The sequence below is a fragment of the Musca autumnalis genome, unplaced genomic scaffold (assembly GCF_047663935.1).
Source record: "Musca autumnalis isolate F117 unplaced genomic scaffold, ASM4766393v1 scaffold_1, whole genome shotgun sequence".
Classification (NCBI taxonomy): domain Eukaryota; kingdom Metazoa; phylum Arthropoda; class Insecta; order Diptera; family Muscidae; genus Musca; species Musca autumnalis.
The window spans coordinates 255528483-255545304 of record NW_027411644.1 but is presented as its reverse complement, the minus strand read 5'-3'; the positions used below and the strand labels follow the sequence as shown (position 1 = coordinate 255545304).

Sequence of the window (16822 nt, the reverse complement as noted above, 5' to 3'; positions counted from 1 at the left end):
ATACATTTTTTATAATTACTGAACATATGCTTATTAAGAGAACGTTCAGTGTGTTGTGCGGCGCTGTGACAGGTTGGAAAAATGACATTTATGGGTTCAGACATATAAGCTCAATATCTTCCACTCATATGGACACGATACTAAAGACCCTAGTGTAGATGAATGGGGTAAATAACCAAGGTGCATGTTACATATGGACAAGGATCTGAAGCGTAAGCCCATATTTATGAAATATTTGCTATAGTTTACTCCTATATATAAATGATCACTAATTATAGTCTCTAGATCTCAAATCCAGTAGGTACTTACAGAAAAAAATACAGAAAGTTCAATAAAGGTACATTTTATACCGAGATTACCCGAAAGCGGTATCACGGGTCCTATGACTCGTAAAAATTTAAATTATTTTGTTAAATCCTCAGTTTTTCTCTAATGAAGCTTTTAAAGTCCTAATATTTTCTCGGTTTTAATTCACAACTAAATACCTAAGCAAATTGCATTTATATTTTATATGTATCAAATCCTTATATCAGAGAAATAACGAAAATTAAACTGAAATGTTAGGTGTTAACTTTCTTTTGACTCTGACTGTAGTTCGGTAAAAATTTTAGCTTAAATCCTCAAAATACCGAAAATCTTGGGTTACAGTTATATGGGGGTTATTCCAAAATCAGCAAAGTACATTAAATCGGCAGATACCGTTATATAGCGGCTATACCAAAAAGTGGCATGTATTCATAAGCTTTTTTAGCGGGTTCATCATCGTTCGTTCTTATGATATGGGCTAGCCAACTCAATCGTTGCATCTCGATACGTTTAACTATATTCATGTCTTTGTATAGCTGATATAGCTGGTGGTTCATACGACGTCGCTATTCACCGTCAACGCAATTCGGCTAGTAGATCTTTCAAAGAATTTTCCTCTCAAACACACCAAGCACTGCCTTATCTGCTGGCGTAAGTACCCATGCTTCGGAGCCATACATTAGCACAGACAGTATCAGCGTTTTGTATAGTGTTATTTTTGTTTGACGAGATGTGGCTTTGTTTTTAAATTGCTTATTTAAATCATAGTAGCATCTGTTGGCCAATACAATTCTTCTTCTTATTTCACAACTGATGTTGTTTTTTGTGTTTATGGCAGTGCCGAGTTAGACGAAGTCTTTAACTTCCTCAAAATTGTAGGTACCAACTTCCACACTTGGTCCGAGCTCTATGGACGCCGTCGGGTACGCGTTCTCCCTGCCTGATGGTGCTAACTAGCTGATGCATACACCTTATCAGCGTGTCGCCTCCGGTTTTAAACAGCTCGGCTGGTAGGCCATCAGCTCCTGCTGCCTTATTATTCTGCTGTCTTTACCTCATCTTGGCCAGGTGGTATACATTCAATACCACCTTCTGGGATTGGATCTGTAGTATCGTCATCGACTTCGCTACTATTTGGATACCAACAGTTTGGAAAAATGCTCTTTCCATATCCTTAGCACGCTAACTGTATCTGTTACCAGATTACCTTGCTGGTCTCTACAGGAGGATGTGCCTGTACCAAAGCCATCTGTTTGATGTTTCACTCTTTGGTAGAATTTTCGGACTTCAGTTTGGCTCCTGTTCATCTCGATTTTTTCACACTCCCTCTTTTCCATCTCTCTTTTTTCCCTGCAGTAAAGACGTTTCTCCTCTCTCCTTTTTCCCGATACCTCTCTATTGCACTACACGTTGCTACTGATTGTAAAATAGCTCTATATGCCGCATTTTTCTCTTCGGCAGCAGCACGACACTCCTGGTCCTACCATGAATTTCTTTGTGGAGGTCTCTGGTATCCAAGTATGGATTTTGCGGCTGTTTGCATGGAGTGGGCAATATTTTGCCATTTTGTTGTTATGTTATCGGTACAAGGAGTGCTCTCATTAAGCAATTGGGCTAGTTGAGTGTAGTATGCTGTGGCTATCTGTTGTGTTTGCAGCCTATCGATGTCCAACTTCCGCGTTGTGTCTGTTCATGCTTTATTTGCAACGTTTAGACGGGTACGTACCTTTGCTGCAACAAGGTAGTGGTCCGAATCAATATTTGCGCCTCGGAACGATTGTACATCCACGCTCGATGAATGTCTTCCATCTATCACAACATGATCAATTTGATTACTTGTTCTTTGATCTGGAGACAGCCAGGCGCTCTTATGAATATCGAGATGATTAAATCTGGTACTGATAACTACCATATTTTTTGCAGCTGCAAAGTCTATCAGCCTCATACCATTGTCAGATGTTTCACTGTGGAGACTGAAATTCCCGACTGTTGGGCCAAAGATATTCTCCTTTCCAATTTTGGCATTAAAATCGCCTAGAATAATTTTAATGTCATGGGCAGGACAACGGTCATATGTTTTTTCTAAGCGCTCCTAAAATATATCTTTGTTCTGTTCGTCCTTTTCTTCAGTGAGAGCATGAGCACAAATAAAGCTGATGTGGAGGAATTTTGCTTTTATTCGAATTGTGGCAAGTCTTTCATTCACTGGGGTGAAGCTGGAGACCAAATGCTTTAACCGCCGACCAACTACGAATCCGCAACCAAACTCATGCTTTACGTCATGGCAGCTATAATACAGTGTGTCACCTTTAGGTGTTGTTGTGACGCCTTTTCCAATCCATGGTGTTTCCTGTATGGCAGTTATATCGGCCTTGTACTTTTCAAGTACGTCTGCCAATGCGAAGACGGCACCTTCTCTACAAAGAGTGCGAACATCCCAGATGAAGATTCGCAGATCATGGTCCTTAAAACGTTTGCGGGGTTCGTCAACTTTAGAGGGGTTTGCTTTCTTTTCTTTCGTTTTTTCATAGTAGGCTGTTTTTTCTAAAGGAGGGTTATTAATATGACGCCCAAACTCAAGTTTTTAACGTTCTTAAGGGTGAACGCGCGGCACATGTTAGCTCACTACCTTTAACGGGTGTTAAAGGCAGTTCCCCAGGTGACACCACGGGGAGGTCAGTGTCCACTTGAGATGAAAGAGAGGCCAAGATAAATCCTGGGCTTTGACATGTTAAAACCGACCAGGACCGTTCCTTGATATCTTCCATCCCCTACGTCACCCACAAAACCCCCTTACTAACCCTTTATTTTAACAAGGGCATGTCGCACTGAATTACTAGTTATTCTATGACCAGTAGAATAACTAGTTATTGTATGGCCACTGGTATTGCCTATAAGCTATAATCTAACAAGTAAGAACAGACTATAGTCGGACGGGGCCGACCATGTGATACCCTATACCACTATCCCTGTGCACTAGCTTTCCGGGCTAGCTGTTATAAGATGTGCATTAGAAATTTTACCAATTTTCACACAAAAGTTTTGATCAATTTAACCCGCTAAATATTATCCGATCATACCGTTGACTTGCACGCTACTTCTTCATCTCAAACCAAAACTACGTTTAAAATTTCGCGCCGATCGGACTATTATTGCGACCTACAGAGCGGCTACAAAATCGAGCAAAAATTTTGTTTTTGGTCCATTTCATCCCTTTAACATTTCACGATCATCGCCAAAAACTAATCAGTTCTATTCTGGTCCAAACCCGACCTCCATACTAAATTTCGTGACAATCGGTCCATAATTGCGGCCTCTAGCTTGATTACAATTTTTAATGGACGGACAGACGGACGGACGGACGGACGGACACACATCGCTAAATCGCTTTATCTCGTCGAGATATGAAGTTTGGTATACCACATGAGGGGTCTACGACGAATATTTCGCGGCGTTACATGAATTTTTGGGAAAACAAACTTATTATACCCTTTTCCACATTGTGGTATAGGGTATAAAAACAATAATTTGTTTTCATTTGTTTTCAATTTCAACACACTTCATATTTTTTATTTTATTTCGCTCTTTGTTGGATATGAACACACGAACTTCTGCATTTTTGCCTAACACACTACACACTATGCCACGCGTACGAATCCTAAAGGTTTTTTTAACGCTTACATGTGCACCACCAACTGTTCTATGTGTTGTTAGCAAAAAGTCACCTTACTTGTAACTTAGTAAGGAGTAATATAAGTAGTTATTTATTTATTTATTTATTTATTTATTTATTTATTTATAATGTGTATTGCGATGAAGAAGCTAGCAAGCCTATATGTATCGCAACGCTCAAACTACTACAAAATCATACTTCATAGCATTACAAAACAGTCTTAAACTCATTATTAACACTTAAATAATATTTCTAAACAAAACTATGATGAAAAAAGGCAAAAAGGCTCCCCAGCCAAATGTATAAGTTATTCTGTTTGTAACCTATTGTTGATAATATCAAGACATTAAAATCAATACAGATCGACCATTATTCAAGTCAGGCTTCTACCGATTGCATAATGTTCAAACTTCTCACGAAATACTTTACGCGAAAAAGAAAATTGGCGCAGCTCAGGGGGAAGATGATTCCATAAACGTACAGAGCGAACAATAAATGATCTTTCGTACAACGTTGAGGAAAAACGCGGAAAAATTAACTGCACATTCCTCCTATATCTGGAAAAAGATAGTCGTTCTCGTAACAAGCCAGGCAGGTCTAAAAGGACAGATTTATAGAGGAATGAAATAACACGCTGTTCTACAAATATCTTAAAAGGCACTCCTAAAAAATTGGTAGCATGAACAGAAATATGTTGTGACCTACGCAGATTATAAACGAATCGGACAATCATATTAAAAAGTTTCTCTAATTTAATAAAATTTTCGTCTGTTGTTCCTGATATGACTTCTATACCATAAGAAATTAATGATATTAGCATAGAATACGCTAGATTTCTTTTCACAAAGAAGGGCAAAAAAATATTTGTGGCATACAATTTGCGAAGCATATTTATCACTCTAGGATATAAAGCATCAATATGTGCAGAAAAATCTAGTTTAGAATCAATAATAACTCCTAAACACTTTATTTGATCAATAAAATCAATCGCCAAACCATCAATATGTATGTTCAAACTACTATCAACACGACAAATAGGTCCAAACAGCATAGCTTTGGTCTTGGAAACATTAACTACCAAATGATTGTTTTGCAACCAACTCGAAACAGCTCGTAAGGTATTATTCACATTTAACTCTAATTGAGAAACAGTCTTACCACTGAAAAATAAGTGCATATCATCCGCATACAAAAAAGGACGACATTCATTGCTAACAATACAACTACCAATATCATTCATATAGAGAATAAAAAGAAGTGGGCCCAAAATGGATCCTTGGGGTACGCCACTATATATATTACGCCTTCTGGAAGCATTATCGTTAAGAGAAACATACTGGGAACGTCCTGTTAAGTAAGAGGAAATCAATTTGCATGATGTTAGATCAAACATATATTTAGTTCTTAGTTTCTCAATCAGCGTTGAATAATCTACTCGATCAAATGCTTTGGACAAGTCCAAAGCAACGAGAATACCACTGTCGCCTCCTTCAATTGTCTCCCTAACTAGATCCGTGAGGTCAACCAAAAGAGAAGTAGTGCTGAGACCACGCCTGAAGCCATATTGACAGTTGTAGATAATTTTACGGTTATCAAGAAACATTTGAATTTGTTCTTTAATAAGGTGCTCCGCCACCTTAGAGAGCGCTGGTAATATACTTATGGGTCTCATGTTTTCAATCGTATGAAGTCCTTTAACTTTAGGGATAGGAACAACTCTTGCTACTTTCCACGCATTGGGGAAGACGGAAGTAGTAAATATAGCATTAAAGAAATGAGTCATATATCTTGATATATATGGGAAAATGAGTTTTAGAAATTTTACAGGTATGCCATCTACACCAACTGATTGTGATTTAACACGCTGTAAAGCATCAAAAACATCAATTTCAAAAACGCAGTTAAATGAGAAAGTATGTACTTGCCCATCAACATCAGCAAACTCTAAACTACCTACATCTCTAACACCATTACTTTCTGTAAAAAAATCGTTTAATGTATTAGCGTCAAAATGAGCATCGTGATTGTCAACACCAACTACACCACAAGCACGAAGATGACTCCAGATTTGTGTCGGTCCAAGCCTACCAAAAAATTGCATATAATACTTCCTACGTACACTTCTAAGTACAGACTTGGCCCTGTTTCTAAGGCCACAGTATGCTAACCAATTTGATTGGGTAGGATAACTCAAATAGTGCCTATATGCCATATCTCGTAGTGATTTCGATAACGTAATAGATCTACTTTTCAACCATGGTTCCGAACCGGAAGAGATGCGTTTTCTGACAATAGGAACAAAAGAAAACAGGTTATTGACAAGAGCATCTAAAAACGACAGCAACGCATTAACGTCCGATGTTAGGAATATACTACTAAAGTCAGTGCCAACCAAATAATTATGTAGGCTATCCCAATCAATATTATGGTAGTCGCGATACTCCACATAGTTTTGAGGGGTAGAAAAGTTAATATTGACTGCACCAAAAATTAACGAGTGATGCGAAATTGCTGGACATTGCGCTTGATCAGAGAAAATTAAGGAACACTCACTACTATGCACAAAATAATCAATTAACGACACTGTGTCGGTTGCAAGATTAAAATGCGTAGGCAACGAATTATGTCTGATGGAAAGGCCCAAACGAAGGCAAACATTCCTCATGTCTCTCGATTTAGATACATCGAACAAATTGCAGTTAAAGTCTCCAACAACAATAATCGATTCATATTGCGACAAAATTTCTGCATGCATCTCCTCAAAGCTAGAAATGTTCCCATGTGGCAGATAAACTACCCCAAAGAGAACTTTCTTAACTCCTAAAACAAGCTCAATAAATAGAGACTCACACACACCTGGTTTTGCAGATCGAAAAATAACATTGTTTTTAACGCCATTTAAAATAAAAACGCCAACGCCACCACCCCTAGTACTGGGCCGATCGTTCCGGACGAATGAATAACCAGGAATGGCAACTGATTTGGAAGAAATATACGGTTTTAACCAGGTCTCTGAAACTGCAAATAAGGTCAAACCGCTATTAGTAATTAGACTTTTAATTTCACATAAGGTGGTATTATAGTTAGACGGACGCAAGCTCTGGCAATTCATGTGTCCGAAAGACAAAGAATTCGAACAATGACGCAATCTGTTCTTGAAAAAAGAAGAACTACCAACAATAGGGCCAAGGTTGTCATTAACTGCAGTCATAAATCAAAATATATGTTAACATGCTGGGGAACCTAATTGCTGGAATTACAGAGATCATTATTAAAATAATAAAAAAAATTAGAAAAAATAATAAATAAAATAATAAAACAATAAAAAAAGAAAGAAAAAACTTGAAAATATTTAAAATTTGAACTCAAAAAAGCAAATATGGAGGTAATAAGAAATTAAAGAATCCTCTCAGGAAAAATCATTATTAAGTACTACTCAAAAATCATTTAAAATTGTAGACAAAAATTCAAAAAGAAATTAAAATAGGAGCTGAAAAATATGAACTATACATAATTGCAATTAACTAGTTGCCAAAAGTCTCTCGCATTCATCCATCTTAAGAACGCCTTCATTGCCGTCAGGAAACAAAACATTGACTAGAGGCTCATCACCATTAACGAGAATAAATTTTGCAAGTTTTCCTCAGTTTTCTACACACATACATTAGCCTTGCAGAATCGGATGTCAAGTGATCATCCAAATATACGTTAGTTTGGATATTACCACCAATAACAGCATTTAGCTTTATTGGCGGTCCACGCCGATAATTGGCCATAATAGTATCCCTCAGGAGAACAGAGTTAAATTTTACTAAAATGGATCTACCACCAGCAAAATAACAGCAATGCTGCAAATCCGAATCATTAATGCAGACATTGCATATAGCCGCAATTCTAGTAATGAAATCACTTATGTTATGAAGTCCCTCTGGTAGTCCATTTACTACAATATTGGAGCGGTTCAGACGGCGTTGAAGTATGCCGTTCTGTTTTTCCATCTGCTCAATCCTTCTCTGAAGCGTCTTAATGATTGAAATATTGGTTTTACATATTTCTATATCCCCTTTGATATTGTCTAGTGACGTAGACATAGAGGAAATTTTGGAAATATCAGTTTTGCATGTTTCTAAATCCCCTCTGATATGGTCTAGTGACGTGGACATAGAGGCAATTTTGTCTTCACAAATCTTCACATCATCGCGAACTTTTCGTAGGCCGTCTAAAAACTCCTCCCGGAAAGAGGCAACGACATCATCCAATGCACTTTGAAAATCAGCGACGTATTTTTGTTTACATTACTTTGTAATGGGTTACTTAATGACTAACGGATCTGAATTTTTGCTGGGTATTTAGTCTTCGTTAGTGGTATAAAACTTCCCACCTTAAAGATTGTGGTATTGTTCCATGTTTTTATATAGGCCCCATAAAAGGTCCCTCCCAATTTTATCTATTTTGAAAGTTTTAGCCGCATTGTATAATGGGAATAACTGAAATTTGGTATTTAGTCTTCGCTTGAGTTATGAAACCTTTCTCCACAAATTTATGAGTATGTATGTTTAACTTTTTCAAGGTGCGATATCTCTGGAACCCGATTTCACTCAGAAATCCCCATTACTATCTTTTGCCTGAGAGTATAAAAAATCACATTCGCCACTCCGACTCATTTGTGGATTTATCAAATTGTGGGCAAATATTGACAATTCTACCGTTGAGTACCCCTGATTATATTGCCGGTACTGAATAATATACCTCTCTAATAAAACTCTTTATAATATTGAGAACTTTTATAATTAAAAAATTATTCGCAAACAAAGTTTCTGCAGGTGACATAGTTTGTTTTACTCATTACATCATTTTCATTTTGTACATTTCTCCCCATCGATTATAAACTTTACCCCATTTTTCTATATTTAAAACAAATTGTTGACATTATCACGTTTCTCGGTAATTTTTCTCTATTCATTCGTTATTGGTGTTGTTGCTATTTTTTATTTGCAGGTTATTGGATTTTTGGTGCACAATTTTGTGATACATGGGTTGCCTTTGATGTAATGTGCTCGACGGCGTCCATACTGAATTTATGTGCAATATCCTTAGACCGTTACATACATATAAAGGATCCACTGAGGTAAGTCGACTTCAACTCATTTTCCACTACTCTTCCATCCATCCATCCTTCGACTGTGTTTTATGATCGAAGTAGAAAATCGTGTAGACCAACGTCCACAACATCGTGGACATGTTGACGACATACATCTTGTTTCAGACGAAAATATATTCAAACACACTCGCACTTACACAACAAAATGAATGAAATCCATTTACCGCAATATGTAGAAGAAGAGGGAGGGAGGTTATATTGACCAAGACGACAAGAGTTAAATTGTACAAATCCATGTTCACCGTAACTATTCGGGCCAATGATAACGACGATGATGATGATGTCAACAATGTTCTTGTCGTTGATACAAAGACAATCGTGATGATGATGCTTCCGATAACGTAACGGTGATTGTGGTGTTTTTGGTGATATTGGTGACGACAATGACTGTGTTGGCGACATGGCTGGTCAGGACGTTGCCTGAATGTTGGTCAGTTACCACAGCCCTTTTGTGTTCGTTGTCATCTGCATATGACCCTGATGGGTGGTCGACCATCAGTGGCTTGATTGGTTTCCTATGAAAATGGGTTAAATGTGTTATGTGGCTGTGGCTTCGGCTGCGGCTGTTTGTCCACAAATATCCTTCAAAGAAACGTTGTGATGATTAGACTGCTCATAATTTTTTTCTCTTTTTGTGTCTGTTCATTGTTTTATTTTTAATTTTACACCAATACTTAACCAACCGACCAACCATCGTTACAATTTGTCCTTCTGTTTAATTTTAATCATCAACATTAAACATTGTATGCGAATTTTTAAATTACAGTGAAATTGAAAATGGAAATAATACAGACATTTGCCCAGTGACCCAGTTTTTTTGTGGCTTCTCTGAATATTTTAAGAATTTAAAAACAATTATAAGACAATATTGGATTGTTCAAATTTAAGGAATAAAGTATTATTATAATTTTACGAATTGTTTGGGATTTCTACCAAATACATATCCTGAAATTGGTAGCTTAATACAATTTGCTTTCGTTGTTGCCAACATTTATCTATAACTCCACTCACGTTTCCTGGACAACACACTCACCAACATAAAAAATAAATTACGTAAAGTTTTCTTATTGTTTTTTGTAATTGCCTTAGAAATAGGATGGCATTTAACTGCTTCCTTCTGCCTTTGGCCATTTAACCGATTACCTTAATCCTTATAGATTGCAAACTTTTCTTCTTTATACAATAGACTAGAAAGGAAGAAGTGCAGACGTAAACAATTCTTGGAATTTATTTCAATTAATTTTAACTCCAAAGTTGGCTATTTTAGTTGTTCGTTTATACTCCAAACCATTACGTGATTTTAGTAAACAATTTTTTGAACATCTTGAAGTAACGTATTTGGCCTGCACTTATGATATGTTACGACTAGCTGCAAAAATTTGCCGAATACACATCCATTCTAAGTACGTGTTGAATTAAGGTCGCTCATCCGTGTAACCATATACATACTTATTATTTCGATCCCTTCCCGCGAAAAAGATGTGAGCGACATTTTTTCGATTTTCTTTCTGTACGGAAATCGATGAAGAAAATTCCAACACACCATCTCCAAAATTTGTAGTACTCTGCGATGTACCGTTTCAAAATAAGAGCAAAAACAATTTTGATGTAAGCGCCCTTTTTGTTATACCCTCAGCATTTATGCTAACGAGGGTATATACACTTTCATACGGGCACAATGTGCCACATAGAAATAATGGTTTTAGATCCCAAGTATGTTTGGGCGAAATCCGTTTCAGACAATTTGGAGTTGATTTAGCCATGTATGTCTGTCGGTCTGCCTGGCTGGAGCGCACGATAACTCTCGAACGGATCAATCGATTCGGTCCAAAATTTTGCTTTCGTAATATTTTGTCCAAACTTAGTTTAACCCAGATATGCCCAAGGCTTGATAGTGACCATGACTACCTTTAACGGGAGTTAAAGGCAGCGTTCTAGTTGACACCATCGGAAGGTCAGTGTCCATTTGAGATGAAAGAAGGACCAAAATAAGTCCTGGGCTGCGGTCTGAGCCATTGCTTGGTATTTTTCATCCCTTACGTCTCGTGTTTATCAATTCCATTATTCCACGCCTAAGTTAGCTAAAGTATGCTATATTGCTGGGGACCTTGTTGTGCCTGTCGAAAGACTTTCAGCATTGGGTATGGAGACAAACTTCTACTTTCTCCAAGGCATTGCTATGTAGTTGAGAGTTAGACATCCAATGTAGATGCGTACCAGTCATGGGTTTATAATGTCCTCCTCTCTTTGTAGAATAGTTTGGTATAATACAATTTGCGCCGAAGCCAAAAGGTATATATTTATAGAGTGAGAAGCTTTAAGGATTTGCTTGCTGAAGGATTGTTTTCGGAGTAGATTGAGGTGGTAAAATACCACTGGTAAGATACCTCTCTCTTTTTCTTATTTTAAGGTTTCACACCGAAATGCCTAACAATTGGTATTTAGTCTTCGCTGGGGCTATAACACTTTCTTGCAAAAATATGTCAGTACAGGTCCACGACTTGATAGAACCCATTGAACCGTACCGGTCGATATCGCCCGACGTGAAATATTTTAAAGGAATTTTCTACAGAAGTAGCTGCAGCTTAGTATTTTGGATTCTAATTTGGTAGAAAATCTCCTGGCATCAATATAGGTTCGCATTTTGGTTTATGTTCCATATGAAGGTACCTCCCGATTTTACGTATTTTAAAGGTTATACGCATCGTCCAAATGGAATGACCGTAATGTGGTATTTCCGATTTTAAATGGGTAGAAAACATCGATGTCTAATTTGAATTACACCTTGTTTAAAAGAAAGTGATATTCATCAGTTAGCATATTCCACTTCTCCTAGAAATAAGCCTTGAAGTGACGGAAGAACTTAGAACTTTCATAAATCAGAAGGCTGATGAGCTCAATGGCATATGCGCAAGTAACCTACATAGCATCATAAGTGATCATATTGAAAATAATCAATAACTAAACAAGTTTCTGGAGAAAGTACATCGGACCTGCTCACTAAGTGTCACAACCTTTTACCGTACAATTTCAACAGCAGACTTATCGTTCGTTGCTGGAATGCCAGCGATACCAATGATATTACAAGAAAATATATATTCGATCAACGCAAGTTATTACAGAATGGACACAACAATACTCAAATTCGTGTAATCAGGAAAGGCAGGAACACTTACAACCTTTTCCTATGCATATAAGCATGGATGTAACGAAGCCATGGAAAACTAAACCTCTACCTTACGCAACTTTTTAGTGGCCATTGTAATTTTGGTGCCTATATTCAAAGGTTTGAAATAAAATATTCTTCGACATGCGAATTTTGTTGCAAAAACGAAGACAGCGCCGAACATGCACTTATCATGTGTAAATATTGGGAAACAAAGAGATCTTTACACGAAGTTGATTCTCAAGTAACTATTAGTATTAAAGGAATAATAAACCAAACGCTGGCTTTCTTAATATTTTGTCCAAACTTAGTTTAAGTTTGAAGTTCGGTCCATCCCTTCGGTTACCTCCCCCAAAAACGATAAAAATTTTCGGTAAAATCAACCGATTCGGTCCACACTTTGCACTTGGTACAATTTCTTTCAGGCACAGATCGTTTTAGAATATGGAATATAAATTTTTAGGACAAGCCAAATGGCCAAAAAGCTCTAGGAACTCATGTCGGCACCAACTAAAATTACTGATGGACACGATAACTTCACATTGAGTATCCGTTTTGACTGAAACTTTACGTATCGCAAAGTTTCTTCCAAACGTATTTCATGTTCCAAAGAGGCATCGGACCACACCTACGGGTATCCCCTTCACAAAAGTTGAACAATTTCGCTTAAGTTCAGTTGAAGGACTGTTTGATGATCATTTTGAAATACCGTAGCTACTCTTTGCTGTCCTGTTTAAAGCGGTATACTGAGGTTCATGGCAAGTGCATATTTCCAGACAACCGGCGCACAGTGGTTCAGAATAGTTTTTTCCTGGTCAAAACTCTGTAACATTTGAACGGATAGAGAATTTTGTTTTTGTGTTTGTTTGACTGATAACATAATCAGCTTTCCGATGCATTAAAAACATTCGAATTCGATCGATAGTTGCAGAGTAATTTAAGGTCAAAGGTAAAAATTTTAGTTTCTTTCATATTTTCACCAAAATATGAGTCTTTTTGAGTTTTTCATATGGTCTAACTATTTAAAAGCGGTCAAACGCCAATAAAAAAACCATAAAAATACAAAAAAAAATTAAAAACATTAGTTTAAAAAATTTATCATTTTTTTCACATTTTGCAAAAAATTAAATGTTTTTCCAAAATTAAAAAAAAATGTTCCCTGGGTTTTCATATAACTCTTATAAAAACTCACATATTAAAAAAAATTCCATTTGTGTAAAAAAAGCTATGATTTATAAGGGAAACGGTATCGAAAAAACACACATTTTTACCCATAAAATTTCAAAACGTGTTAAACGGATGGAACTGGATGGATACAAAAGTATATATGAGCTGAAAGAGGACACCCTCGGGCATCATTATGTGAAAACTGAGCTTTGTTTCAAGCTGTTCCCTAAGAGTTCTAGTCCACTAAATTTGGAGTTTCACTAAAATTTAGTATCTGATGAAAAATTAAATAGCTCACTTCGTGGAAAAGCTACGATGAACACAATATCTGTTATCGTTTCCGAAAAATAACTATTTCATTCTCTAGAAATTTGCACACAATTGCGAAAAAATTGTCGTCTTTAGAGGCAAGCCACGCCCACTCGTTCCAATATTAAGACCTAGTTTCTTGGTTTCTTTGGTTTCAATATGTTTATAGGGACGACAAAAAATTGGGGTTTTGGCCAGGATAATCGATTCCGGAACCACTGTGTGGCGATCAACTTATATGGCTGGTGACGACGATATTTGCGAGGAGTGCACATCGTAATATTTCTTTCAAACGTACAAAGACCTATACCGGACAAAATATTCGTGTACCTCCCTCAAAAAATTAAAAAAGCGCTAAGTGCAGTTTAAGGACAAGGATTCTTTCTAAATTTTCATCGAACGTATCGCTTGTGATTCTGATTACAACGATATAATTTTTTTCTTGGACAAGTCCAAGGTTTTTGACATGATGACCCAACGCATTGAAATAATCATTTGCGACAGTATTAAGTACAGTATAGTCTCGATAATCCGGCACCACATGTTTCGGCGACGTCCGGATTACCGAGTAGTAACAAAAACACATAACTTGCAAGTTAAAATCATTAATATCGGACGTTTGCTAGATAATAACCTGACATGTTAATTAAACGAATTCATATTAAGCAAATATCACGGGTTGCGACCATTTTAAGCAGCATTCCTGGCTACCAAATTTACTTCTTCATTTTACTCCTCCAACGTAATTTAGGTTACATTTCCAATACACAGGTAGTCTAAAAAAATTGGTGTATATTTTTTCATAGTTTTTTTTTCAAGGATATAAACTTTGTAGCCAATGTACACATAATGATTTTCAGTGTCCATGGGACAAGAGCCTCTTTCGACTTGAGATATAACTTCAAAATTCAAATGCACTCATCATATTATGGTGAATATATTTTAGCCATTTCTATAAACCATTTCGAAACCAAAAAGTGTATTGTTTAATGTATATGTTACAGCCTTCGAATAAGAAAATGGAATTTAAATCTATTGGTGGTATAATTACAGGAACACAATACAACGATCCGTAGTTGCCTGTGATTTTGTACATCAAATATTGAAAATAGAAGGAGCCCATACGTTTTTCAAATAACTTATTGAAATTTCTATACAAAAAGGGAGAATCGCCCTCACTCATTTTTTGCGTTACTGACAAAATCGGTAAAATTAAATTGCTTATAATTTCGGTAATTAATGATATTTTTCAGTCAGTTAGCGACCAAAAAGTGGTCGTTAAGTTGTGCCTATTGAAAGAGTGCTGCTAAATAAAATAATGAAAAATTACTTAGAGAATCTAAAAAAATCTAAATATTAATACTAAGCTATTAATCCCTACGCTTTAAATGCTATAAACATTTCTACGTAAAATATCATTGGAATACAATACACTAATAGAATGCCTAATAAACTAATTCCTTTAGAGGAAAGGAACACCCAACATCGATTTTTAAGGGAACTAGGCTACTCAACATTAGGTTTAAAATACTGTTGCTTTTCGTCATCCAAAGATAGTTGAAGGGTAGAAAATTAGTCGACAGATTCAAATAGTTAATTCCATATTGACTGTATAACTGGCTAGCCAGAAAGGCGAGATGTGAACCGAAAATTTTGAAAACCCTAATTTTTTTTATTTATATACCAATTGCTATTGCTAAGAACCAAAACGTAAATAAAAATTTAATGCTCAAGATAGGAAAGAATATTGATGTCCGGATTATCGAGGTACGAAAAATATGAGATGTCCGGATTACCGAGTCTACAATGTAAAAGATTCTAGTGTCCGGATTACCGCGTTGTCCGGATTAAAGAGTGTCCGGGTTATCGAAACTACACTGTATATATGGTAAAAACCAAAAATGATTTACAATCGATGCATCCGAGTTTCACCCTTACAGAATTCGCGAACTATTAACATATTCTATATAGTATGACTGTAATTCTTTAAAATTAAATGTTTTAGCAGGGATCCCATAATGTCGACCATTAAAATTAATTTTCGTGGAAGCTGTGTTGGCATCAATGTAGAAAAATGGGTTAAAATGGGTTGAAGCCAACAAGTTTTTTTATGTTCCTTTCCGATTTATGGCTTAACCTTACATTTCATAGACATATGTCCAAAGAAAGACGCAAAGAATACTCCATGGGCAACATGATACTAGTGTATGATTTTTCGACATATCATTGAATTCCCTTTGAACCCCGGTGAAATTAGTTTTTTTAACGTGACGGATCTAATGAGCCCATCCGCGATCGAATCCATCCACTAAAACTGCGGATATAGATACCTTGAAAATAGGAAAATCAGCAAAAATATATTTTGACAAATCCGTGTACTAAACCGCGATATTTTTTTTTTTAATTTTTTTGGTAAATGGAATTCCTTATACGCGATTATACTATTAGCGAAAACGCGTGTTATAAATTACAGAGATACGCGAGTAATATGTGTATCTTATTTTTCTTTGAACAAACTGCGTATACTTAATATCACACGTTACATTTCATGATGTTACTCATACAGTTGGGAACTAGTACAAGGAACTAGGAACTAGATTACCTAACTCTAGTATCGTACGCAAAATAGAATGTGGAGGCATATTCGCGGTTCTTGAAGAATCTATTTGAAATATGTGTATATTGACGTATTTTTGATGTGCGCTAATGAAACCGGATGCGCATCAAAATCGTGTGCACATTGCGCTATTTTTACCCACTTTAAGTTTTTTCGCATTGTGCGATGCAACTGGCGGCACACTTTGACCGCTGAGTGAAGCATCGAAATATGCATAAATATTGAAAGAGATTGATTGGCTGTATCCAAAAACGGATGCGCATCGAGTGATTTTCACTAATTCGCGAATAATAGGCATTTAATTTCCACATTTTTTGAATGATTGTACGTTCAATATTACTCTTAATTTCCTATCCTTACAAGTTATCACAGTAAGCAAGTAAGCCTTCGCGATGGTAAACCATATTTCTTGATGAAGTTTTA

General features: G+C 36.4%; 1 protein-coding gene across 4 annotated transcripts in view; it reads left to right on the top strand.

The window, feature by feature from the left end:
• Nucleotides 1-16822, top strand: part of Dop1R1 (Dopamine 1-like receptor 1) — a 422220-nt gene that overhangs the window by 264779 nt on the left and 140619 nt on the right. For all 4 annotated transcript variants that reach the window (XM_073960852.1, XM_073960853.1, XM_073960851.1 and 1 more), the window contains one exon: nt 8978-9107. In XM_073960852.1, the coding sequence (XP_073816953.1) occupies nt 8978-9107 (130 nt within the window). The remainder of the gene's footprint in view (nt 1-8977; nt 9108-16822) is intronic.